The 27939-nt window shown below is 43.7% G+C and overlaps 1 protein-coding gene across 1 annotated transcript; it reads left to right on the top strand.

Moving 5' to 3' along the window:
* On the top strand, positions 1-27396 carry N4BP1 (NEDD4 binding protein 1). The gene is made up of 7 exons (XM_083513603.1): positions 1-595; positions 12107-13797; positions 21891-22021; positions 22640-22736; positions 23765-23872; positions 25120-25227; positions 26302-27396. The coding sequence occupies exons 1-7, from the start codon at positions 296-298 to the stop codon at positions 26633-26635; spliced, it is 2769 nt and encodes a 922-aa protein (XP_083369729.1). The 5' UTR covers positions 1-295; the 3' UTR covers positions 26636-27396.
* The last annotated feature ends 543 nt before the right edge of the window (positions 27397-27939 follow it).

Here is a 27939-nt window from a genome sequence, read left to right as displayed (position 1 = left end):
GCCCTTAGCCATCATAGAGGAGTAACTGAGAAACACGCACCGCCGCCTCCTTCCCCCCTCCCCCCCGCGCGCCACAGCTCTGTGTGTCGCGCCGGCGCCTCATGGTGACGTCGCCGTTGCATAGCGATGAGGCATTAGCGCTTCCGGGGTGTGGGGCAGGGCGGCGGGGGGAGTTTCCCCGATGGGGTTGTTGTCCTGACTCCCTCGCAAGGCCCGAAGCGATGGGAAGCGGCAGGGGCGGCCGCCGCCAGCAACGCTCACGCCTCCGCTCCTCCGACCGCTCCTCGCCGCTGTGATGGCGGCCTTCACTACGACCAGCAACGAAGCCGCTGCTGCCGCAGGCGCTCTGCCGCCGGAAGGTCTCGGAGCCGAGCCGGTGCTGGACGAGTTCACGGCCCCGGCGGAGAAGAGCGGCTCCCTGGAGCGGAGCCGCGCCAGCATCGAGCGCCTGTTCCGGGTCCGCCTGGCCATCCTGGGGTCGCTTAGCAGCGGCGGTTGGGCCGCTCTAGATCTCGGGCAGCAGCAAAGCGCCGCCGCCGGGCGCAGGATCTGGCTGAGCCTCCGAGGCCAGCGGGAGGACGTTCGGGCCGCCAAGGTATATTGGGGGGGGGGTGTGTGTGTGTTAATCTCTTATTTGTTTTAATGCATTCATACCTTATCATCTCTCCAAAGCAGTTCAAGATAGCTTATCCATTGTTCGTTAGTTTGTTTATTTCCTTTACAGACCACCTTTTTCTACTCCCAAGGAGCTCAGTTGTTCTCCCCCCCCCCCAATCCCCATAGCAACAACCCCGGGAGGTAGGTTAGGCTGAGAGGAAGTGACCGTGTTCCCAAGTCACCCAGTGAGCTTCATGGCCCAGTCGGGGGGTTTGAATCCTGGTCTCTTCCAGGCTTCTGCCTGACACACCACTGCACCTCCTGCTCTTTGTCCTCACCACAACCCTGTGAGGTTGTAGAAGCAGAGGACATCCAGTGCAGATGAATGTCGGAGGGTTCAGGGCAGATGAAATAAAGGGCTTCTTCACGCAGCGCATAGTAGTAGGCAGGCAAGGGAGGGTGTATGTGTATTTAAATTTTACATGAATATCCCACCTTTCCTCCAAGGAGCTAAAGGTGGCAAATATACCGTATTTTTCGCTCTATAACACGCACCCGACCATAACACGCACATAGTTTTTAGAGGAGGAAAATCCGTAGGCACGCCACCTGTAGGCATTCCCTCCATAACACGCACAGACATTTCCCCTTACTTTTTAGGAGGAAAAAAGTGAGTGTTATGGTGCAAAAAATACGGTACTTTACTTCCTCCCCAATAATCCTGTGAGTTAGGTTGGGCTGAGAGTGAGTGACTTGCGGGAGGTCACTTAGTGAGAGCTTCATAACTGAGTGGGAAAATTGGCCTCCCAGCTCTTAGTCCAGCACGGCACCACAACAACTCTGGGCGGCTTCTGTTTTAATAAGGCTGTGATATATTTGTGTATATAGGGAAATGATTTTGATTCAGTGGCAGAACATTTGCCTTCATGTAAAAGCTCCCATCTTCAAACCCTTCCATCACAAAGCAGGGGTGGGAAAGACCTCCAACTGAAACCGTGGTACTAACAGTCAGTGTTGACAATACAGAACCAGATGGATGAATGATCTGCCTCAGTATAACGCAGCTTCCTGTATTTGTGTATTTGTATATAACTGAGGTAGGGAAGCTGTAGCCTTGTTGCACTACAGCTCCCACAATCCCTGGCTGTTGTCCATGTTGACTAGGCTGATGGGAGTTGGGGTCCAACAACATAAGGACAGTCACAGGCTCCCCCGTCCTTGGTATATTGTGTGTAAAATAGAGAGAAAGCCCAAGTCATGCTGGGTAAGATCAAATGTCTCTCTAGTCCAGTATTCCCCGCCTTGTCTCTGAGAAGCCTACAAGCAGGACTTACGACCTTCTGCGTGCAAAGCAGATGGTGTACCACTGAGCTACATCCCTTCTCCTTATAGATGAAGGCAGGAACCCTTTCCTGTTGTTGCTCCCCAGCAATTGATATTGTTATGGCACCATGTGTGTAAATGGTTCTTTTTTTAAAAAACGGATATGACAGCTTCCTCTCTGAGGGCTTAAAATCTAAACTATATACAGGGAATGGAGGATAGGGAGGAATGAAGGCTGGGGAAGATTGTGATATTTCAACAGCATGTGCGTTGGCTTAGTTACATTAAGGTATAGTATAGGGGGATGATCCAAAAGTTTCCTGGGAAAAAATAGAGACATTATGATATCTGAACCTGGAGGCTACACATAGCCATTTTGACTAGTAGTTGTTGATAGCCTTACTGTGTGTGTGTGTGTGTGTGTGTGTGTGTGATGTAACACCTGTTATTATATCATAGCATTAAAGCAACCAAACAGCTTTGCTAACAAGTAGGTTATGATCCCAGTGCAGGCATAGGCAAACTTGGCCCTCCAGATGTTTTGGGACTACAACGCCTATCATCCCTGACCACTGGGACCTGTTAGCTAGGGATGATGGGAGTTGTAGTCCCAAAACATCTGGAGGGCCAAGTTTGCCTATGCCTGTCCTAGTGGGGTACTATCTTACACTGGTTAACAATATATGAAAGTAAGGTTTAACAAGCCAATTTTCATTGGGTCATTCATTTCCTTTCATATAGCACCCACATATACGTTCAGATCTGTCTGTCTGTGCACACACAAATACTAGAATTTAGTGTGTATATTACTCATTTTGAGTCCATGAGATAGGGTGGGGTGTAAATGAGTTTCCTTCTTCCTCATTCAAGTATGTGTGTGCATACGTGCTTGCACATATAGACATGCGGAAAAGGGATTTATAGAACACCCTATCCTAAGTACCCGGGTGAGCTGTATATATTTTACACCTGACAAGAGAATGGTTTTTGCCCACCCTTACCATAAGGGCTCAAGGAGGTTAATAGCTTCAGGTACAATAGAACATGATTATAACTCAGTTGCCTTAAGGCCTTGAGATAGAGTATTTCTCTTGTGTACATTGTATGTCAACAAAATGCACATGCATCTTATTGTGTGTAACTAAAAATACAGGCAACAACTGTTTTATCTTTATCCAATATGCGTGGCAACGGGGTGGACTGATGCATGCTCCGCTGACACGCAAGGGGGTCAGGAGCATGACCCCCACGCAAAACGAGCCTCTTTAGTCAAGGCGAACTATATGTATTTGAGTGTGTAGAAAATAAGCACAAGAGGGATATATTTGCTCTATAGCATGCCTTATTCTGAGGGGTCAGGGTGAGTTAGAGCCACTCAACAAGTGTGAGAAGCCTGCTGTTTTAGGATGAGCTGTTGCTATGTAAAATTTTCAAAATAAAAAAATTTCTTCCAGTAGCACCTTAAAGACCAACTAAGTTAGTTCTTGGTATGAGCTTTCGTGCATGCACACGAAAGCTCATACCAAGAACTAACTTAGTTGGTCTTTAAGGTGCTACTGGAAGAAATTTTTTTATTTTGACTATGGCAGACCAACACGGCTACCTATCTACTATGTAAAATTTTGTAGTGGACAAAGGTCATGAATCTGCCTTGGCAGCATCCCATCAATTTTAACAATTTTTAAATGTTAACACTCAGTTGGCACCATGTTAACTTATCTTATGGAGAGCCAGTGTGGTGTCGTGGTTAAGAGCGGTAGTCTTGTAATCTGGTGAACCGGGTTCGGTCTCCGCTCCTCCACATGCAGCTGCTGGGTGACCTTGGGCCAGTCACACTTCTCTGAAGTCTCTCAGCCCCACTCACCTCACACAGTGTTTGTTGGGGGGGGGGAGGGAAAGGAGAATGTTAGCCGCTTTGAGACTCCTTCGGGTAGTGATAAAGTAGGATATCAAATCCAAACTCTTCTATCTCCTTTTCTGGGGTCCTCAACAGCATGATCTACAAATTCAGCTGCTGCTGCCACCTGAACTAAAGCTTGCTGTAGTGGGAGTTGCTTTCAGAGGAACTGCCAAGCTTTCTGCTAGACTTTTTGAAATGTATAAGGTTGCCCTCAACCAGGACTGTATCCCGCTGGGCATATGATGTGCTGATACTAGCAAGACTCTGCCCATCAATCTGGGGACTCAGTGTACGTTTCTTGATACCTGTTTGTACTTCTCAGTTACACAAATATTTGAGTATACTGTTTAGAGGGAGGAGGAAGAGATTTCTAAAAAAAAATAAAATGCAGTGGAACAGGAGCCTGAGCTGGTGGCTGGCCAGCAAGTACTTAGGGTGCCACTATCACAAAAAAAGCATGTGGGTGACAGATGGAAGGAGAGAAACATGTGGCCTTGATGGTGCTGCCCTTCAGCAGTATTGTATAGTCATTTCTAGTTCCACAATTAACTGGCAAATCCTGGCCCATTATGAATTTCCAAAGACATGGGGCCAGCACTTGCCAATTAGTTGTAGAACCTTGTTAGTAGCAATTTGTGGGTTGTGGAAATGGTGCCAGCCCAATAAGAAAAGAGAGAACTGCCAACACACAGTGCCCAAAATGAAGGAGGCGAAAAGGTTTGGAGTGATTGCCAGTTGTTAGGTTGGAGGAGCTTGAAATTAGGGCCACCCATCACTTTGGTTTGCAAAATTGTTATTTATATGTTTTTATGCATGGAATAAGATTTTTTTTTTTTTTTGCTTCAGCCAAATAAAAGATTTTCCTTAAATGGTACTGTTCTTGAATGTATGGAAAGAGATATGCTTATATAAACCTTTAAAAAATAAAATAATTATAGAGAAGCCGCTTAGTGCTTTATATAGGGGACATACTTAGCCATACATCCTTATGAGTGTGTCTTGCTTTCCTAACTGGCAAGTAAATTCCTTTCCCTTTATACAACTTATTTAAGTGTTTGGAACTAACATAATGGGGGAGTTGCCTTAGGACTTTTAGCAGTGGGGGAAGTGTACATTTTCTGGGTAGGAAGTATACCTTCCACTCCTTCCTCTCCCCCCCCCCAAAAAAAAAACAATTAGTGTTTGCCTTTGTGATCAGGTTTTGACAATTGTTAGACCCCTGGTTTGCCTAAGAGCCTAAGCATTTGGCATACAAGGCATTATAAAAATAGTTGCATGTACCCTGAAATGGGAATCTGTTTCCCTAAACAGCAGTTTTCTCCACACACACCTCTCTACCACTCAGCATAGGCACAAAGCATAGACAAGCATAGTCAGTAGTCAAGAACAGCAGGTGTCTAAGTCATCTGGGGGGCTCTAGGTTGCTGAAGGTTGTTCTGCACTGACTCCAGTGGCTTCCTTGGGGTTTCAGGCAGGTGATTGAACCTGGGCTTTCTGCATGCAAAATCACTGAACTACAATCCTTCTACCTACCAAAAATAATATTTCTCCCCTTCCTTGTGTCAAGGGAGGATTAAAAAATACTTTTTGACATGTGTTTTATTGTTCGGATGGAGGGACGGGGAGGCAGGTAGACTCCATAAGTTTGAATTTATAATCCTCAGGCCTGGCTACATAACTGTCCATTCTTAGTTTGGAAATACTTTTCCAGCCCTGGACCAAAGTATGAGAATTGCTTTGCTACCACAGAGTTAAGCAATTGTCTTTCAGTGTGAGCTATTGTAATGTCTAGAGACATTGTGGGAAATAGGAAAGGTGATCAGCCTACAAAGTAATGACATGGCTAAACCACAAATAAGTTTTACACAGGATATATTTATAGTCACATGCAACTTCTTTCAAAACTCACAGAATGATACTTGCTTTACTCCTTAAAAATATTCAATGTGTCTGAGGCTTGTGCTGTTTTTGCCAGTTACAGCTGTACCTTGGAAGTCGAACGGAATCCGTTCTGGAAGTCCGTTCGACTTCCAAAACGTTTGAAAACCAAAGTGTGGCTTCTGATTAGCTGCAGGAAGCTCCTGCAGCCAATCGGAAGCCATGGAAGCCCCATCAAACATTTGGCTTCCAAAAATAGTTTGCAAACCAGAACAGTTACTCCCGGGTTTGCAGTGTTCGGGAGCCAAAACATTCAAGAACTAAGCTGTTCAAAAACCAAGGTACAACTGTATGTAAGTTTGAGTTCAAACCCAGACTCATTCTAGATCAGCAGAAGAGCTGCTCAGATCTTCAGGAAGGGGCCCTTTCACACATTAAGGAGAGGCAAACACAGGAATGCCACAGAAATATACCTTAATGTGCTGATATGCATAGCTGTGTAGTACAAATTTACAAGCAGTTTTTCATGCTTACACTTTACACGGTTAGTTTGTAAATCAACACAAATGTGTGACAGGAAATGGCCTTAAGACTGGATTGGGGAGAGATTCCCTGCATGCTCAAAGGAATTTTAGCTCAGGTGTAGGTTGTTCTGTGGTAATACGGAAAATTCTAAAGAGTTAGGTTATTGGATGGTTTGTTTCAAAATATCTCTACCCTGCCTTTCTGATTTCAGCCCCCAAGGTAGCTTACAAGACAAAACACTTAGACAATAAAATCCTCATTAGCAATATTAAAACATAAAACTGATAACTAAATAGCACCATTAGAAGAGGTAACAATAAAATCAAATGCAATGGAAAATAAGTTGGTTTTAATTACGTTAACCCCACACTCAAGCTAATAAGGCACGCAGAACAGCATACATAATGTTTTGGATCACTAACCTTTTGAGACCCATGGGTACATTTGGCATTTTGAGCGACTGCTGTGATAGCTTCTCCCATTCCCACTCGAATGAATATATAAATTATTTGTGTTTCCATGGAGGTTGGGTAAAAGCTGGATCCAGTGGAATTAAAACATTTTCACTTGAATATGCATGATTTTACACAGGGCCCTCACCACCATCAAATTAAAGCTCACATTAGTAGACTACACTGTAAAAAAACAATCCACAGATTCACTGCTCGCTAACACCACTACAACATGGATCGCCGTGGTTTTTAGAGATGATGACAACAAACCAATGGCAAACTAAAAAAATGCATATATAAACACAGAGGTGACCTGTGGTTTGAGAGAATTCCTTGTAAAATTATAAGGAAGCACCATGACAGAACTGAAAAGAACTGGATCTGTGACTTTTATGGTTCAGTTAATGAGATCTGTGATTTGGAGTGGAGTGAGGGGACTGTGAAAAAACGATGTAATTTCAACATAATCTGTTTTACTAGATCTGGATTCACCCCCCCCCCTCCTTTCTCTCTGAGTCACATTTCTTCCTCTCTGGCACTACATTATTATTCTTGCACTCTTCCTTTTGAATCCAGCAAGCATTCCACTCCTCCCTGATTATTCACTTTTCCCTTCAGCTCCTATTTCCCTCTTATCCTTTCAAACACTCCCCTTTCTGCTCAGTTTCTCAGGTGCCTATCTGAGCCTTGAGAAGAACACAGAGCTAAAAGAGGAAGTGGCAAATAGTATTGCTTACCCTACTTCCTCTGGCACTTTTTTGTGCTTTGAAGGAAAAGCGCCTTGCCACCTCATCATAAAGAGGCTGGTGAATGCAGGAGGCACTGAGGTTTTGTGGGCACCAGGAAAGTACTCGAGGATGCATGGTGCCCGCAGGCACCATTTGGCAATCCCAACCTAAGGTCATTTAAGAGGAGTGGCATATCTTTAAGAGCAGTAAAACTTGTGTGTGGTATTTAAATAGCCCATCTGAAGAGGTGGAGGTGCTGACAGTTGCCTTGCTGGTGGCTCCTCCTTATGTTCACATGGAAGTTGGTTGTAATGGTGTCTGTGACAGAAGGGAGATGGTGGAGCAGCAGCTGTGAAGATGGCCATGACAGTCTCCCTGACATATTTTGCTCACAGGGTGATTAGGTTTAGTTGGCACAGTTGAATATAGTTAGGGAGGTTATTTACAGGGTATTCTGAAAATGAGGTATTGTTGAGGGGGGAAAAAAGGTCCTCTTTCTATCAATATGCACCAACCTAGTACCCAAAGGCAGAGGCACTAGAGCACTCAGACGAATTAAGTTTTAAGCTCTAACAGATTTATGCAAGGATACTGTCCTTCAGATACCTCAGCCGCTTAAAATTTTATACAGCCGTACCTTAGAAGTCGAACGGAAGCCGCTCCGGAAGTCCGTTCAATTTCCAAAATGTTTGAAAACCAAAGCACAGTTGCAGAAGCCCAATCGTACGTTCTGCTTCCAAAAGAACATTTGAAAACCAGAACAGTCACTTCCGGGTTTTGATCGATCAGGAGCCAGAACGTTCAAGAACTAGGCTGTTCGACTTCCAAGGTACAACTGTATGTTTAAAAAGCAGCTTTCTGAATTGCATCCAGAAATGAACTGGGGGCTTCTGAAAGATCCTGAAATGCCAGCATATCATGATCATCTGGCAAGACCTCATTTATGACCTCACCACAGCATTCTGAACCAAACAAAGTTTCTGAATAGACAGTCATCAAATACAGTTGTTTGTATGATGCATTGCAGTAACACTCACATTTCTGTGTGCAAGTTACCTTACAGTAAAACACACATTTCTGGTTTCCCTTCTCAGTACTCTCTTGGATGTAGGCACAAGAACAGCAATGCAAAAGAGCACGGGATCTTTTCTTTTTGCCTCAAGCAGTTGCCCAATTGTGGGTTTATTACTAAGAAATATACCATGCTATTTTTTTAAAGGGATAAAACCAGAATGTTGCAATTGTTTCCGTTGTTTATAAGTACTGTATTTTTCGCCCTATAGGACGCACTTTTTCCCCTCCAAAAATGAGGGGGAAATCTGGGTGCGTCCTATGGGGTGAATGCAGGCTTTTGCTGAAGCTTGGAGAGCGAGAGGGGTCGGTGCGCACCGACCCCTCTCGCTCTCCAGGCTTCAGGAAGACATCCGCAGCCTAGGCAGCCCTGTGGGAGGTCCCGCAGGGATGTCTAGGCTGCGGATAGCAGCCTGCTTCCCAGAGCGTCGGGCGCCCTGAAAGCAGAGTGCCCGGCGCTTCGGGAACACATCCGCAGCCTAGGGAGGTCCCGCAGGGATGTCTAGGTTGCGGATAGCAGCCTGCTGCCCAGCGTGAGGGGCGCCCTGAAGCAGAGCGCCCCTTGTGCCGGGCAGACATCCGCAGCGTGTTGGAGTCTTGCAGGAGTTCCCCGCAGGGCTCCCCACGCTGCGGATAGCAGCCTGCCGCCCGGCGGGCGGGGCGCCCTGATGCAGAGCGCCCCTCGCACCAGGCAGACATCGGCCAGCCCCACAAGCTCGGGGGACAGCGGGGAGGTGCAGCGCCGCCATCCCGCTGTTCCTCGACCTGGTTCTGTTTCCCCGACCTGCTTTGGGGGGGGGAAATAAAGGGGAAAAAATTTTCCTTTATTTCCCCCCCAAAAAACTAGGTGCGTCCTATGGGACGGAGCGTCCTATGGGACGAAAAATACAGTAACCTCTTCAAAGCTGTGAAAATTTGTGTTGGGGATGTTAGTACGAGAAGTACAGGATGAGTCCTTTAAAAGATGCCCCGTGGATACAAAGTACAGTGGACGCTCAGGTTGCGAATGTGATCTGTGTGGGGTGCATGTTTGCAACCCGCAGCATGCGCGACTGCCAAAACCCGGAAGTAACAAGTTCCAATACTTCCGGGTTTCGGCAGTCTGTAACCCAAAAAAACACAACCTGAAGCGTCTGTAACCCGAGGTATGACTGTACACATGTTCCATGAAGCCTTTTTTAAAAGACTCACGCCGTACAACTCTGTCTGAATGCAATGTAATGCAGTATTATATGCTCATGATTTGAATATATGCTGCTGGACTTTATTTCTGGAGTTTATATTAAACTTTTTGTTCTCATAATCTGAAATACACTTATGTTGAAATGGTATTAGGGCATGCTCTTCTTCTTCTTCTTCTTCTTCTTCTTCTTCTTCTTCTTCTTCTTCTTCTTCTTCTTCTCCTTCTTCTCTCTCTCTCTCTCTCTCTCTCCTAGGACCCATAGTTGCAAACTAGGGATAGGTGTGACAAGGAGAAAATTGCATATTTGGTAACGTGTCATTGGACTTCTTTGGGAGAGGGAGGGAGAATGAGTCTTACATATGTTCTTCTAAACATGTTCATATGTTAGAGTTAGGAATTCTGTAGAGGCTGAGGGCCTTAGCTCAGTGGCAGAGCACATGTTTTGCCAGGTTCAGTCCCTGGCATCTTCTGATAGGACTGGAAAAGACTCCTATTGGAAACTATGGAGAGCCACAGTACTAGTGAGTTTTAAGTACTAACAGACAGGCCTATGGTTTGACTTGATATAAGGCAGCTTCCTATGCTTCTGTTGGGTAGGGTATGTGCTCTTGGAGATTGCATGTGCAAAGAAAGTTCGGTTCCTGAATGGAAATGCCCTTGGGTTTTTTGGTTTGTTTGTTTTAATAAGTCTCTTGCACCTTCCTCAATAAAGTGGTCACGACAGGGCTGCTTTTTTAAGAAAGAGGAAACGCTCTCTTAAAAAGTGAACATATATTGAGATCTTCCATGGAATACCTGTTTTCCACCTGTTTCAGGAAGACCAAAAAGGTCATGGGGATTTCTCAATGAGTAGTTCATATCTTGCAGGTTGTGTAATGTTCTAAAAGAGTAAGTGATTTCAGAGCTGAACAGCTCTAAATTGGGGGGATGAGATATATTCTTGAAGGATAAGGCTATCAGTAGCAATGTAAAATTTCCAAGAATTTTGAAGACATGATGGGAATTGGCTTTTTTTTTTTCGGGGGCATGAAGCTTTTGGAGGAATGGGAAAATATGCAAAACTTTTCTTTTTCAACACACTTTACAAATGAAAAGTCACTTTCAGAACTTAAAACACATAACTTGGTTTGCCATAACCTTTGTTATACTTTGTTAACATAAGTATCGTTTATTCAGATGATAAATACATTCTTAGCCAATGCTAAGGGGGGACATGGTTTCAAATCTCTGCTCACCCAGGAAGCTCATTGGTTAGTCACTTTTTCTCTCAGCTTACCCTTTGTCGTGTGTTTTTGGGGGACTGGAGGTTAGAACAAAATGTAGGAGTGGACCATGAGAAAATGTTATTAACAGAGATCTGTAATGATATACAAGCTTCCGTAAATAGAACTTGTCTCGCATTATCAGTCTTTCCATGCAGTGTGCAGCCTTGTACAGTTCCCAGAGTGTTCAAGGCCTCACAAGTTCCCAATGTGAACAGTGTGACCCAGATTCCTCTGCATTGTGTTTTGGTGTCTCTGCAGGTGCTTTAGTGTGAGAAGGCACCAAGTTGCTGTGGTGCTTTAGTTCACTGTACCCTCCAGGGAGCTGGAGCACAGGTTTCAGAGAGTCTTGGAAAATAGTTCATGTTCCTCAGGCCCAGCAGTAGCTCCTGTGCAGAGCAAAAAGATGGGGAAATAACTGAACATTGTGCCAGTAACAAATTCTTATTCACAAGACCCCAGCTGGCTCATTGTGTAATGTTGCTGTTCTTAAATTGGTGGCAGAACTTGGCAGCGTCATTGCTGCTGTTGAGCAGTTTCTGCTTTTCTGGCCCTTTTCTATTTGCTGGTGGTGAATCAGGGTGAATTAAGGGTTCCAGTGTGGCCTAAGGCACCCCTGCATCATTTTGTAAAAATGTGTAAACTCATCCATCTTCAGGGCCAGGAAGCTGGTGCATAATAATAAGCAAGAGGGAAGGCCCTTGCAAGGCTACCGTTGCATGTCACAGTCAGGAATTACACGTGTACTCATTGGGACCCTGAAATTCACTTGTTGGTGGGTGGTTATAATTAGGTTTGGAGGAAGTGCATCCTTTGAGTTCAATCCTCATCTCTGACAGGCTTGTTCTAACCAATGTGGTGAAGTTAACCTTAGAACAGGAGCTGTCAACCTTTTAGATCCAGGACACACTTCCAGTTTCTGAATTTCTGCTTGCCTACTTCATTTTTCTCCCTTTCTTATCTTTAAATAACAAATAAAATAAAATGGTGATGGTGCATACGTGTGTATAACCAGGGGGTGGCTGCCAGTGATTCCAGTATATTAGGTGACCCTTCAGATCCTTGATTGACAGATTTGCTTTGAGTGATGTTCATTTCAAGGAGTGAGGGAAGTGAATTGTGTTGCAAGTAGATATCTGAATTAAAAGATGCCAGTTTCTCTAATTTTTCTTTCCTTTTTGTTGTAGGAATATATTAAAGGAATTTGTGAACCTGAATTAGAAGAGAGGGAGCATTATCCCAAAGACATGCACTGTATTTTTGTAGGAGCCCAGAGCCTCTTCTTGAACTGCCTTATTCAGGGGACCTGTGCTGATATTACTGTTGTGGAATTAGGGACCCTGAACATTAAGGGTGGTGCTGAACCTGTTGTCATGGCCAGAAGCCACGTTCAACAGTTTGTGAGTCTCTTCAGAAACAACACAAGTCTGCTGAACAGCAGAGAGTCAGAAGTGAAAAAACAGTTCAAACAACTTGTTGAAGCCCATGCGGATAAATATACAATGGACTTGTTGATCTTACCAAGCTCACTGAAGAGAGAACTACTTAGCCTTGCACAGAGCGAAAGCCAGAAAGCAGAAGGTAAAAATGTAGACCCTGCCAATTTTGATGGGACTCCAGAACTTCTTCCCAATGAAATACAGAAACGGTCTGCAATGAACAATGACTGCAGAACAGGTCACGAGGAAGCAAGAAACAATGCAGGTACCCCAGTCACTGAGTTAGCAAAGCAAATGGACACTCTCTTCCCTGATGCTCCAGAAAGACATTTCTTACCTATAAATGGACTGAATTCCTTAGAGACATCTGTGTGCAAAGAGAGACAGTCATGTAAAAGGAGGTCATCAGATGCTGAGGAAAGGCTACCAAAGAAACAGTTTTCTTTAGAAAACAATGTAGTAGTGGTTGATCTGGTCACTGATGAAAGCAGCGAGATGGATGGTCCGGGTTTGAACGCTAAAGAAGGCGATGAGATAAGTGAGGAAATGGAATACAACATTTTGGTGAACTTCTTCAAAAGCATGGGCTACTCACAACAGATTGTGGAGAAGGTGATTGGAGACCTCGGACAGTTGGCTGAGCCTCTACTGCTTTTGGAAGAAATTGAAAGAGAGAGCAAAAAGGTCCCGGAAGAGAAAGACCAGGTTGATGACCCACATTGGACTGCTGGGACTTGGGCAGAGAAAGATAAAGGTAGCTCCAGCAGCAAAGGCCAGCAGGACCGAGGTCTGAAATTAAAGCAGCCAAAGAATGCAGAACAAAACATGACCTCTGCTCCACGAGCACAGTGCAAGGTTGAAGGCAAACCGCATATATCAAACAGTGAAAACCAGACTCCTCTTTCTGGAAGCCAAAATCCACAATACAAAGGCTGCAGTAAAGCAGTCTCAAACTATTATTATGAACAGTCTCGTATTTCCCAAACAAATGATATAGAAAGTGACGGTCATGTGAATGCTTGTGATAGTATGCAAAGGGTAGTGAAAGGCAGGAAACCGAAAGAGCCCGGCTTGGTAGCAAGGGGTGGCTCGGAGACTCCACACCCACCAGTTGAGAAAGAAACTATGGTTCTTCAGGCATGTCCAGACCCCTCATCTGCGAAGCATGATCAGCATGGACGATGTAATCCTTTGCAGCTTGGAGCCAGGCAGTTCCCACCCCCAAAAACAAATCATCTCCTAGAGCATCTGCAAATGACTGCCCCTTCCTCAGAAAGGAGAAAAGGAGGGTCATACAGTCATCATGCTGACCCTTCAGTCACTGGGATTCAGAGGTTTAAAGAATCTTTGAAAACACCATACAAGTTGGAATTGAAAAATGAGCCAGGGAGAGACCACTTAAAGTACATAGTAATAGATGGCAGCAATGTTGCAATTGCGTGAGTATTGATGACTGTTGGGTTTCAGTAGCATTTCAGAGTGAAACCAGGTGTGGGAGGGGGGCCAAATTACAAAAAAGTGCATGTATTTAGAGCCGGGGTGGGGTAGCAGATTTTACCAGGACTAGCATAGCTTTTCAGTCAAGATCCTTTATTAGGCATAGCAAACCACACATCATCAAACAGACACCGTATACAGATTGTGCAAAATATGAATGCATAGCTTTTCCTGGTGAGAGGTGTGGGAAATTTAGATCAGACTCTATTCTCCTTTTGACATGTTGGACCATTTAAATGTTCTGTAGCAATGAATAATATCCAGATATCTAAAGTAAAGAAAACCTCTTGTTTTGTACACCAATAGTTACATGAAGCTTGGCCAATGAGATGGCCAGACATGAATTTCTTAACTAGAAAAGCATTGGCAATATAACCAAAAGTTCCCTCAGCATGTGCCAGTCTGGAATATCCTGTTTGATTTCTGAGCAAGCCAGCTGTAGCACAGTCTAAAGAAATGCACTTTAGTTGTCACTCGTGCTTTCTTTATGGTGCTTGAGTTATGTATCCTCGGCCAGTTCTTTACCCTGTTTTGGACTTGCCTCTTTTCACAACCATCATGCATGCTTAAGCTTCACTGCAGGTTCAAATCATCCCTCTTGTGTGAATGAAAGCTACATAACGATTGAGATTGTTCCTTGTGCTTCATATATGTTAGTTTAATCATCCTTACTATAAGGAAGGTCATAATTTTATTAGTCACAGCTCAGGTGAGGGTGTGAGTAGGTTGCTGAGGCCACCCAGTAAGTTCACCTTTGAAACAAGATTTGCGTTGGGGACTTCCAAGCAAACAGCTTACATTCATTGTTGCTATGCTTCATGGGCTCTGTCATAGTTGTGATACGTGTTCATATTTCTGAAGCTTTCTGATTAACCTCTGAAAAGTCACCATCTCTCAGCCTTACCTGCATGTAAAGTTCCTTGTAGGAAGGGTGGAATCCAGTAGCAGGGTAAATATAAATTGTCAGACTATTTGTCTTTTGTGAAAAGTGTGAAGAGGAAGGGTTATCGGTGGCATTTTAGACATGGCTGGGAAAACCTGAAATGTTTGTGGCCAGCATTTTGGAGCTGGATTTCTTTTGGTTTTTTTACATGTTACATTTATTTAAGGCCCCATATGATAAGGGCTGTCTTACAATTGAGAGCCCTTCTCCACATTGCTGGCTTCAAGATTTTTGGGGGGCTTTGAGCAAGACACCGTCAGTTGCCAACTGTTAAACAAGACAAGGCAGAAAATCCCCCCCCCCCAGTGTTCCCACCTTTCTAGCTGTCCTGTGAAAAGTGAAGATTGCTGTGTGAATGAAAGAGTGGGCACTATTGGTCTTGGGGCTTGGCAGATACCCTCTGCTGCTCTTAGGGCTCTTCGACCTTGAATTGCTGAGTCTACTGTCATTCGCTTGCATTTCATGACCTTGAGTTCTAGTCTTACAGGAGAGAAAGAAAATACTGTCTCCACCTCAACACATGCCATCCTGTAGCAGCTTCTTTTGTTGTATGGAGCCTTCTTTCCTCTTGTAGTATAGAGCCTACACAGGTGCTGGAGTAGGCATGAACTAAAGGCATGAACTAAAACTAAGCACACCACCAAGCAATGCTAACAATAGTCTATAGTAATAAATCAAGATCATGTACACACTTGCCCCTCCCTCTTAAAATTAGGGTTGTTACCCAATTAAAGACATATTAATTAGATGGGTTTTAGTTGATAGGTGGATTCAATTTCTGTTCAGCTAGTAAAAAAATAATTCTAAAACACAGTGCGTGTATAGATTTGCAAGCATGTGTCATGGACGCCACCTTAGAGCCATTCCATTTTGTTCAATGGAAATGTGGGACTACTTCTTTTGTTTATGGTTGGCAGTTTTTTATAAGTACAGTACTTGTGTTTAATAATATGCGTTGTTGTTTTTAAAGAGTCTTGTAGCGCCCTGAAGACCAGCAAATTGATGGTGGCATAAGCTTCCATATTATCCTAGTTATATGAATACATGCAGAAGCTGCTACTTAACTAATTAGACATTCCTGGTCTAATTTAATCAGAATATTGCAGCACTGACTTAAAACACTCGTAAGACCTAATTTCCTCTTCTACTGTATGCCGCTTTCCATAACTGACTTTAGAACAGGTTATTGCAGGACATTTTTGTTTTGTTTGTAAATCATAGCAGTGGGAATTTGCTTGTTAACACTGGAGAGCCCCTTTTAGGTTCACTATAACAGTTGCTCCAAATTTGGACCCAAACCATTGGCTTTTGAAACAAATAGATGTTACACAACACCACACTTACTGTTGGGCAAACCTATTTCTTTTGATTGTGTTGGCACAAGGAAATGATGCTGCTGAATTATTATCATTTATTGTATTTATATCCCGCCCTTCCTCCCCAAGGAGCTCCTTTTTAACTGTAGGATCCCTGCATCATCTTTCAGTGAAATTACAGAGTTAAAATTAAAACTAAGCCATGCAGTAATTCCAAAATTAAGAACCTATGAGCATCTTAACAGAGATCAGATCTAGCCGCTAACTTGCAGCCCAAAAGCTTCCTGAGAGAAAGAGAGAGGTATTGACTACTCCAGTAAACCACAACAGACCTTTTACATCCAGACTAACAGGCAGGCAATTTCAGAAGGAAGGTGTTACAAGAGTTCACTGTGACCTCACTAGATGTCAATCTCACCCCTGAAGGCAGTGGCCTTCAGGGTGGAACTACCCATTGCATGAATATATGTGTAACCAAAAAAACCCCGCCCTGATTGCTGAATTTCCTAGGGAAGGGAAATTTTGAGTAGAGAAATTCTGGGTGTACGTCCTGAATCCTGCCCATACCTTCAACTCCAAATTGTTTTCCCAACGCAAGCTGCCTTTCCTCATTCCAGAGAACTTCCAGAGACTTGTTTCTTCATTCCAAGGATTCATTTGGAGAGAACCAAGCAAATGCTTGGAACATGAGAGAGAGGAGAAATTAAGTACCCTATTCCCCAGTTGTTGGTTTTTTTCTTTTGCAAATCCCTCTCCCATTGAAAGAAAAACATATTCGGGGAGTTTTCTTCCTCTCTGAGAAGAAATATAAATCATATTCTTCTAAATGAATTTTCAAGTGGCAAGAGCCCTTTTCAGGCATTCTGCATCCAAGTAGAATAAATACACATTGGGGACTAGTGTGTTGGCGCTGCCTCCCCATGGCTAGTCTGATTGCCCTTCACAAGGTGGAGGATGCAGTTCTGAAGTGGGGATTTCTGTAGCCTCTCATTGAGAAGAGTAGGCTTTACATTTCAGAAGATCACCCTCCACCTCATGGAAAGCACCTGGAACAGCAATGGGGGGGAGCAAAGCTAGCACACTTGTCTCTGCTGCTCTGCTTTTGTGATGAAGATGATGCTGTGGATTTATCCTATTGTAGGGAAAGCAGTAGTTGGGATTTTGTTACACGTATCATCTGTTGTTAGGCCTTTGGATCAGGGCCTCTCTGGATGATCTCCACATTAGGAAGATGCCCATAGTATGCCTCAGGTCTGTAGTTAGAAACATACTGAGGAAGCTGGAGAGGGGAGGTATTGTAGAACAGATGAAACCTAAATACAGGTAGCCCAATATGTTTAAATCTGTATTAAATACCAATATAGACTAGAGTTTGTAAAAGGAAAAGAAGGAATCAATACTTGTCTGTTATTCCAAGGCCCCTGTAGTAATTGGCTAGAACAAATTTACTTGTTAGTGTGTAACTGGGTAGACTTTTGCCTCCATGTTTTCTGGACCAGAAAAGAGGTTGGAGCCATAGGGCTGTATCTGAGGGCAGGGCCAGTGGCTTGGGTGGACATGTCCTTCTGCCCAGTCAATCAAACTGTCCACTGCCAATGATGTGGAGCTTCCCTTTCAGCCCACCAAAGAGGCAGATGAAAGTGCTGGTAGCAGCCAGTGGAAGTGTTTGGATGAAGGAAAGGCTGGTCTGGCCCAGGGTCTGTTGAATCTGATGACAGTCATGCTACCAGCACATGGTTGCATCAGGCCTGATTGCTATGCCAGCTCCTGATTGTAGCAGCAATCATCCTTTTCTTCTCCCCCTCTACGTCCCCTCCCCCCGGCTTGCTGCTGTAAAGGTAAAGGTAAAGGGACCCCTGACCATTAAGTCCAGTCATGACCGACTCTGGGGTTGCGGCGCTCATCTCACTTTACTGGCCGAGGGAGCCTGCGTACAGCTTCCAGGTCATGTGGCCAGCAGGACTAAGCCACTTCTGGCGAACCAGAACAGTGCACGGAAATGCCATTTACCTTCCCGCCAGAGCGGTACCTATTGATGTACTTGCACTTTGACGTGCTTTCGAACTGCTAGGTTGGCAGGAGCAGGGACCGAGCAATGGGAGCTCACCCTGTCTCAGGGATTTGAACCGCCAACCTTCTGATCGGCAAGTCCTAGGCTCTGTGGTTTAACCCACAGCGCCACCCGCATTTGCAGGGCTGCAAATGGCGCCATGGCCATGGCCCTCCACAAAACTCTGCTGGGTAGTGGCCATGGTTTGTATTGCAGGGACAAGACTCGCTGAAATTAGTTGACTTAAGTTCATCATGATTGAGTAGATTCATTGAGATCAATGGACAGAGTATACCCATAGTTGAAAGACGAGAATTCAGGCAAGGCCTGGGTTATCCCTGAAGGGCCAGGATTCTCAGGGGTTACATCCATGGTGCTCTTCTTCATTCCCTACAAAGATAAGGCCATCTCCCTGAATTGTGCACAGGAGCATACTGATAAGTGTAAATTTGTCAGTGTGGTGTGGAATAGTTGATGGGATATTAACACCACCAAGTTCACTATCCAAAAAGCTAAAGGGCTAAGCTAGGGTAGTCAATATGAGGCTCTTCCAATGTTGTTGGATTCCAGCTCCCACAATCCTTGGCCATGCTGGCTGGGGCTGATGGGAGTTAGTCTGCTGGCCACTCTTGGACTAAATAAGGTAGCCTGTGTGCTCTCAGCACATGTTGCCAAGGCTGTAGTGCCTCACCATACTGCTTTTTAAGCTGAACAGGGGGAGCAATTTTCAGTTGTGATATTGCAGGGAAGGAGCAGTCTGTAATATGGGGGTGTGGAAAATGCACCATTGTGAAATCACTGGACTCCAGAATAAACTGCTATTACAAAGGGGGAGGGGGTGCATTAAAAATCCGCTGATGTGAACAATTTCTTCGTTCTTCAAAAAGCTCAGAAAATAGTGATGTAAAATGAAAGTCACAACTATGATTCATCTTAAATTCCAGTTTTTGCCCAGACTGGGACTAATGGGGAAGGGTATGCAAATAGTTGACACTGTGTAATAATTCTATGCATCATGTTTTAACTGTGAACTTATTAAAGGAAGTGTGTGGCCTTCATTGGGTATTTTGAGACTTTTGCAATGATCATTGAAGGGTGGATATCATGCAATGTGTAAACCAAGCAAAGTTATGGTGTGGTTTTGCCTCTGCCATTAACTCATGATTTCTTTTTTCCAAAATTCTACATCTATATATAAAATAATAATAATAATAAAATCCTTCCAGTAGCACCTTAGAGACCAACTAAGTTTGTTATTGGTAATGAGCTTTCGTGTCCATGCACACTTCTCAACACAGAGTCCACATTCCATGTCCCTGATCATGCTTGGTTCTTGGTGGACTGTTCTTCAGATTCCTGCTTTAGAAATATAATAATAAAAACTTTATTTGGGTGTACTTCCACAGACCTTGGTGCTCCCCCAAGTCTGCTGAATCTCTTTGCAGGGAGTCATGCTATTTTGGCTACATATGGGCCCACACTTGTTGAATGAACTTGGTATTAATCCTTGAGATAATTATAGCTAGAAATTAATTCCAGGTTAAAAGGGCCACTGATTATCACTTGCTGGGGAGCAACATTGCCTCATTCTCCTGTAGACTTCATGGGGCATCTGATTGGCCACTGCAGGTCCCGGAAAGCTGAACTAGATTGGACTTGAACTGCTCAAGCATTGCTTGCCCTTATGGTCTTTGAATGTGGAGGGGTAGGCTCCAGGCTGGTAAAGTATAGAAAATTCTGTTCCAAAAAGTCATGATTAAAATATTATGTGTTGGTATATCAATCATGACCCTTCATCTAGTCCTCCTTGCCCGTCATACCTTGCCAATCCTCCAACCCACCTAGCATGAGTTGCAACTCCTGCTGAGAAGCAACAGGCAGCCTCCTCTGAGGACAGATATTTCTATTGCACTCTGCATTGATTGGCTCATTTTGCTACATCCAGGACAGAGATGTGGTTAAATGCACCTTTGCAGTGGAATGTTGATTTGTAAGGGGTCAGGCCTGAAGTACTGTCTCTTCTAGAGTTTCTGAAGGCAGCCTCCTCTGTGGATTGATCATTTGGGCTCACATAATTTCTCCCATTGCACAAGTGTGTCCTGGTGCAAGGTTTGGAAATTATACCTGAGCAAATCTTCCAGGGTTTTTTCCCAAGAGGGAAAGAGGAAATAAAAGAAATAGGTGGTGGCAGGTGTTCTTTGGGTTGTCTAGCAAGACAGTTCATAAATTGCTGCAAAGTGCACATGACAGCAACTCTGAAGCTTCAGTGCACAGATTTCTTAAACTGCATCCACACTGGACATTTCCAGCACATGACTTTCCCCTATGAGATCAAGGAAGTGGGCATGTGCTTTTTATGGATGGAGTGTATGCAGCCTTAGTTTGGTATAATGGCCTTCAGCCTTCCCAGTTCCAAAGCCCACATTTAGTACAACATGGGGCCTGTTTTGGTGTTTCTTTCTCTATATCTTGACCTGGCCTTGGGCAAGCTTCTCTTTCTCTCACCTAATCTGCCCCTTGTTGCGTGCTGAGCCTCGAGATTGTAACTAGCTTTGAAGCATACCAGGAAGGAAGTCTAAATAAACAGAACTACCAAGAGTGAAGCACGTACAGCTGGTTTATTTTGTTCCTCCCAGTTACTAAGCTTGCAGTCCCTCTTCTGTTGCAAGGACATGAGTGTGCAATAAACATTTTAACGAAGAGTTATTACAATCCTCTTAGAGATCTTGAAATGTTGTGATTGATTATAAGGCTAAAACTACAAGATAATAGTCACGTGGGGTTTTTTTCCCTTGTAAAACTCCCTTTAAAAAAAAACTGCTGCTCAGGCTGCAATCTCTAATGCAAGGTTGGTGTGTGTAGGGGGTGGTTTTGGACAGTTTCCCACCTCCAGAGCAACTTCTCTGACTGCTGTTTGCCCCATGGGAGGGAGAATGTTTTCTCTATGGGGTCAGAAGGGGTTGCTGTTGCAAGTAAGTTGTTCAGTTTTGGTGTGCCACAAGGAAAGTAAATAAGATGGTGGGAATGAGACACCAATGGGCCTGTGGGAACCCTGCTTTAAAAACCTTGAAGTAAGACAATACAAGAGAAAACAACTCTGTTTTTATGTAGCACTGAGCGGCATAACATAGTATTAGCTTTGCCAAGGGAGTTCCTGCGCAAACATGACTGGTTACATAAGCCTAAATGTTTCTCTGTCACAGGTTAGCGGCAGCAGGACAAACAAGGGGAGGAGAAAAATTATTAAGGGGCAAGACAAGTAGAAAAGGGAGCAGTTTTCCATGGCTCTTTGAGTTTTCCCATGTAGCTGCTGCAGCAGGGAGCCTTTTCTACTCATAGAGTGATCAAGGACTTTGGAAGATGGTTGTCCTTAATTGCATGGGAAGCCTTCATGACTGAACATGGAGAAGCAAGACGTGGTGCCTGGGGGAGGGGCGGTCCTACAGAATTTTTCTACTTATGTTTCCCAACTGACTTCGATATAAATGACTTTGATATAACATCCTTCCAGCATCCAAATTCTATAAACCTTTAGATTGGCTACCCCCCCCCAAAAAAAAATCAGTGAGGAGTACCGTTGGTGGACTGCATCATTTGATTTGTACAAACAGTTCACTTCTTATCTTTACATGCTTTTTCATCTTGTATGTTTAGCTGTTGATTTCTTGTAAAGCAGACTCTGATGATTAGCAAACATTACTCTGCTCTTTTTTTCCCTTTCGGCAGCCATGGTCTACAGAAGATCTTCTCATGTCGGGGAATTGCAATTGCTGTTGATCACTTTTGGAAACGTGGCCACAGAAAGATCACTGTGTTTGTCCCACAGTGGCGAACAAGGAGAGATTCTAACATCACAGGTAAAAGATCTAATGGGATTGTGCTTGCTTTGGAGTTTCACAGTTCCCATCTCCTGTGTTCAATTTTTATTTACAAAATGGCACTACTGGAAGTAAGCTGGTACCTAGTAAACAATTTGGATTTGTTTAATTTTATATATAAAATGGCACATCTTCCTAACATTCTGTCCTGTATGAGCATGACCAAGAAACTGGATTCTGGGGAGGTTGTACAAATGAATGAATGGGGCTATACCATTTTAGTAAGGAGCTCCAAGGGCTTGCTGTTCTTTCAGCTTCTTTCCCTCCCTCCCTTTTCTTTCTTTCTTTCTTTCTTTCTTTCTTTCTTTCTTTCTTTCTTTCTTTCTTTCTTTCTTTCTTTCTCTCTCTCTCTCTCTCTCTCTCTCTCTCTCCCCCCCCCTCTCCTCTCCCCTCCCCCCCATCCCCAGCTCAGGGATAACAAAACAGACCTTTGTAAAAGTTAGCATAATGGGCACTCTTTGAATGCTCTGATTCACTTGATATAATAGTACATTGCAATAGTTACTTTTCTGCCGAAATAAAATCCTGCACAAAACATCTGTTCTTTCTAAACTCAGTTCTTTTCAATGTGTTCTTTTTTTATTTTCGTTTTAATAGAACAGCATTTCTTAACCCAGCTCCAGGATGTTGGTATTTTGGCGCTCACCCCTGCAAGGGTTGTATTTGGAGCCAGGATTGCATCTCATGATGACAGGTAAAAAGAGTTTGTGTACCTAATGGACAGTTATGCGACTCCTAGTTCTTCTCAAGAGGAGCCATTTATTGAGTTGGGAAATGGGATACGCATCTGTTTTGTCCTATTAACATATTATTCTGTGTTGCTTTTAAGATAGCATACCTTTGTGAGATGTGTTCCACTTAATATAAGTCTCCAGGTTCTGAATGTGAATGTATGAAGAAGCTATTCTAGGGACTTCTTCATACTAAGAGTGGGCTCTGCCACTGAGCTGTGGTCCGTTCTTCAATCCACTTGACCATCTCACAGTTTTGTTACCTCTTTTTCCTGCATATGCTGAAGTGTTGAACAGCCACACGTCATTCATGCACATCTGATTCAGCTCACCCTCAAGGAAAACTGTGTAGTGTAGACTTGCCCTGTTGTTCTGCAGACTGAGCACTGTCCCTGTGTGTGTCCAGTTCTAAGTTGGTACAAAATGTTGCTGATCACCCTCTTTATTTTATTTTTTTAATGTTTGAGTTATTTCATACATGATGCATTTGCAATATTTAGAAACCTTTTCTGGAACACATTCATTGTTATCTTGCCTTAATTTAAGAATTAATAATGAATTTAATTATAAACATATAGCCCAAGTTTCCTAATGGATATAATGCCTGGAACAGGATCCAAAGATCTACTTTGCATATCGTTTAGTCCCAAGCCTTCTGTGAAACAACAGAGGCTTGGTTCTTTTGTATGCTGGCCAGCTTAGATTTAGGCATCCCCAGAACAATATATGGTCTGCAGCACTGTAATAATAATAGTAGTAATAATATCATCCTCATTTCCCATCCAGGCCCTGACCATACCCAGACCTGTTTAGCTTTAGTAAGGTGGCCAAATCATCAGCCACCTAGGAAGCACAGCAGCTGCTTTCCTGTGTGACTTCCTGCGGGTCACAAAACCAGGATTACTCGATCCACAGTAGCACATGGCTGCTTTGTTGCCCAGAAATTTATTCAGTGCAACGATGCTGATTCTTCCAACAAATGTTGTTGTAGGTTTTTGCTACATCTCGCTGAAAAGACTGGAGGAGTTATTGTCACCAATGATAATCTCAGAGAATTTGTGGATGAGTCCACATCCTGGAGGGAGATTATTCAAAAGAGGTAATGTGTTAGTTTTGTTCAGTTACAAAAATGTGCAGTGGGCAGGTGGACAAGTGATCGGTTACAATATTTGGGGGGCGGGGACTGATAAAGGTTGCTTTGGCTTAATCACTTAATTTAGATAGTCTTATTGATTTTGCCAGAGATGGGGAACCTTGTAGCCCTATAGTTCTTGGGCTCCAAACTTCCAACACACATTATCCTCAGCAAGCACCATCAGTGGTCAGGGGTGATGGGAGTTGTAGTGTGGCCACACCCTGCGAACTACAGGTTCCCTGCTCCTGTTTTATTTTGAGGTGGTTGGTGTTCCCTATCCAATTCTGCGTCTTTATTTCTCAGGTTTGTTTTTGGATTTGGGGCACAGGGCAATTGAATTTCCAATCAACTCTCTGCCATGGCTGGAACATGAATTCCCTGGTGGCAAAACCCCATCAGCACACATTCACCAGCTTTATAACCTGAGAGAGCTCATACTTAGTGAGCCACTTCCGGATAGAGCAGAGGGAAGCTTGGCCATCGTGTGTCCCCAGCGTCTCACAGGCAAACTCCTGAAATCACTCTGTTGAGACTTCTTGTGGATTTTTAGATTCTGAGACTGTGAATGGCATATATCTTTGCAATACAATCTGGAACAGGTGATTGGGAAAAGACCCAATTCAACAAAGCAGTGTTTGAACTAAAGCTCTCCTAGGATTAGAACTGCAGTGGATTTCTGTGAGGCTGGATTCCGCCCGCTGAATTTGTGCTGCCCACAAGCATTGAAGTTCAGTAGTAAAGTGCACATGTTGTATGAAGAACGTCCCAGGCTCAATCCCCTGTGTGTCTCTACAGTTAAAAGGATCTTTGATACTATAGCTGGGGAAGACCTCTGCTCAGGATCCTGGAGAATTGCTGCCAGTTAGAGTATAGCAGCCTTCCCCAACTTGGTGCCCTCCAGATGTTGTTAGGCTACAACTCCCGTCATCCTTATTAGCCATGGTGGCTAGGGCTTATGTGCTTGGATTCCGGTTGTCTGGAGAGCATCAGATTAGGGAAGGGTAAAGAATGGAGGACTAATTAAACCTATGGTCTCATCAAGTTTAGGACTGTTTCATGATTTGATAGTGTCCTGCCAGAGAGCCCTCCCCCCAAAGAACACCAGCTGTATGTTTGTATAGTGTGTGAATGTTGAGATTACTTCTGTCTATAAATCTGAATGTTGCTTTCCTTCCTACTACTTTTCCTCACTGCCTGTTTTGGCGTTGCAGGCTGCTGCCGTACACTTTCGTTGGAGACTTCTTCATGGTTCCCGATGATCCTCTGGGACGAAATGGACCAGGAATAGAACGTTTCCTTCAGGAGGAAACCCGTTTCAGGTAGAGTACCCTGTGGGGCTTAAGGGGGAAAACAGATGCCACCACTGAATCAAAGCCCTTCGTGTGACTGAGAAGGTCATGAGATGTAAATCACACCACATAAGACCTTAAATAGGAAGAAGCAGTGGTTTTGCAGGAGGAATTGCTTGTCGTCAGTTACCACAGCTATCTCTGTGGTGATGCCAAATACGTTTGTATAACATTGGATTGTAACACCGAGAAAAGGAAGGCAAGTGTTCTGGTAACATCCTTTGATGTTAGATTGTGGTGGGTCACATGACGACATTGGACACACTGCAGTTGGAGCTGTGATGCACTTTCATGAATAGCTGGTTTGCTGCATCAGCTGTTAGAAGATCTGCTGCTTAGTTGCGGTGGGCACAGGGAAAGTGCTTTATTACCTGTGTCCGGTCTGCATCTGGGAGGGGCTCAGTTCTTTGTCCTTTATCATGTAAAGCTTTATTGTGCTTTATTGTGTTTAAAGGTAAGGTAAAAATGACTTGCATAAAATGTTGAATACATAAGCAAAGCAAGGTCTAATCTGAACTCCTGTTTCTATGCTATGGCACTTCAAGGTTAGAAAGTTCTGTAATTGTATTGGTGACTTGTAAAAGTCCATCAAATGCAGAGGAATATTTTATTATGATTAAATGTGTGTAATCTCCCTTATCACCAGCCGTATCAAGATGATGATGATGATGATGATGATGATGATGATTATTATTATTTTAAATGACAAATGTGGAAAGAGACAACTTGAAATGTCAAATCAGTGTTACTTTCTACTGAAAGCAAAATAAATTACTGTGTCATCCAGAGTTCTTTAACAAATTTAAACCTTAAATCAGGCTTCCTCAACCTCAGCCCTCCAGATGTTTTGAGACTACAATTCTCATCATCCCTGACCACTGGTCCTGTTAGCTAGGGATGATGGGAGTTGTAGTCCCAAAACATCTGGAGGGCCGAGTTTGCCTATGCCTGTTTTAGAGCATCTTTCTTTTTAGACCCCATGGAAACATGGGAGATGGTTGTTCTCTTGCCTTCCTAGTTTGAAATGTTGTTTTTGTTCTCCAGAGGTGTTCCACCCCAACATGGCCATGGAAGTGGCGGCCCACCTCCTTTTGGGACATCGCATTTCCTGATGCCAACTGATGGTAGTGGACAGTTGCCAAAGAGCCCGTTACCTGGTGCCTTACCTGCCTTGACTATGTTTCCACCAGCACCTCATGCTAACCCAGCCCTCCCCCCGCATCCAAGATCTACTGCAGAAACAGTCCACTTAAGAGAAGCCTTGAGAAAAATCTTCCCTACGTCTGAGCAGAGGGAGAAGATAGAAGAGATACTTGCCCAGCATCCCCACATGAGGGACATGAATGCCCTGTCTGCAATGGTGCTTGATTTGGGCTGATGCACACAATCGCAAAGCTTTGGATTCTGCAGTTTGGATTGTTAATGTAAAGATGCATACGAGCTGGTGTTAGGCCATCTGTGAATAGTCAAAACTTAATCCTTTTGTATAAAAAAATTGTTAATATTTGGATGATTCACTGATCCCCCTTTTTTATTCATCTAAGTTATGTTGCTTTTACAAAATTGTATTGATGCATTTTTTTAAAAAAAAGAAAACAAGTCTTTATTTCTGACTGGCTTGAAAATTGTTTACAAAACTTCAAGTTATTTGGGAAATAAGTAGATCTGACAGCAGATCTAAGTTCTGCTTAAAATTGAATTCATATTTGCAGGTTTCTTAATGGGCATTATTTCTTCTCTCATTGCCTGATTTAATAGACAGAGGTGAATTTTCAGTGAGCAAATTATGGCCATTTCATATATCCTGGTCATGCAAGTGCTGGAGGTCTCCATCTTAAGGCAAAATACTTTCCTGACTACTGCATGCAAGCCCTTGGCTTGCTATTGGCTGAATTTTTACAATATCGCACAGTCCAAATACAGGCTAATGGGGATAGCTGTGCCAATGAAGCTTTTGGAGAATGCTCAGGAAAAACATGTTAGAATTTTGTCACTTCCTGAAAACCATTGTAGTCCAATTTAGTTTGCTGGCTTTTATTACAATATGTGTTGTTTCTCAGTTTGGGAAAAAAACATTGGAAGGAAACATTTCTTCCCAACTTCTTATAGTGGGCAATAAAAACAAATTGTTTTATGGCATTACCACTTGATATCAATGAAGTTGTTGTAGAGCATTTGTACCGGTAGGAAGCTTTTGAAGGTGGCTCTGCTCAAGCCGAGTGCTCCTCCTTCCTTTGTGAGAAGCTACAAGGTGCTTCAATGCTTGGGTTCATATGGTACCATTTGAACACTGATTTAGTGTGTTTGGGGTACAATATGCAACCACATCTTTGGCTTAACCTGAGAGAATGTATCTGTGACCTCACGGCTGGAAAAGCGGGGAAAGAAGGTCACGTGTACAACCACCTTAGAATGGGCCCTCACTGAAAAACTAGGGCATCTACAGCAGGGTTGGAGAACCTGCCTTTAAAATATATCTCAGCATCTTTCATAGAATGGGTAGTTGTGTACACATGCTTCCAGTAGTAGAAGCATGTTTAGGACTGCAAGGAGCAAAGTAAACTTGGAGTGGCACCAACTTTGCCTTGCACTGTTAAAGAGCACCATCTCTTAACAATTCAACAAGGGAGAGGAAGGAAGATGGCACGAGCAATTGTCAAGGGAACAGTTCCATTGCTCCCC

The sequence above is a fragment of the Podarcis liolepis genome (genome assembly GCF_965112155.1).
Source record: "Podarcis liolepis genome assembly, chromosome: 7".
Lineage (NCBI taxonomy): Eukaryota > Metazoa > Chordata > Lepidosauria > Squamata > Lacertidae > Podarcis > Podarcis liolepis.
This window is presented reverse-complemented; position numbering and strand designations above follow the sequence as displayed.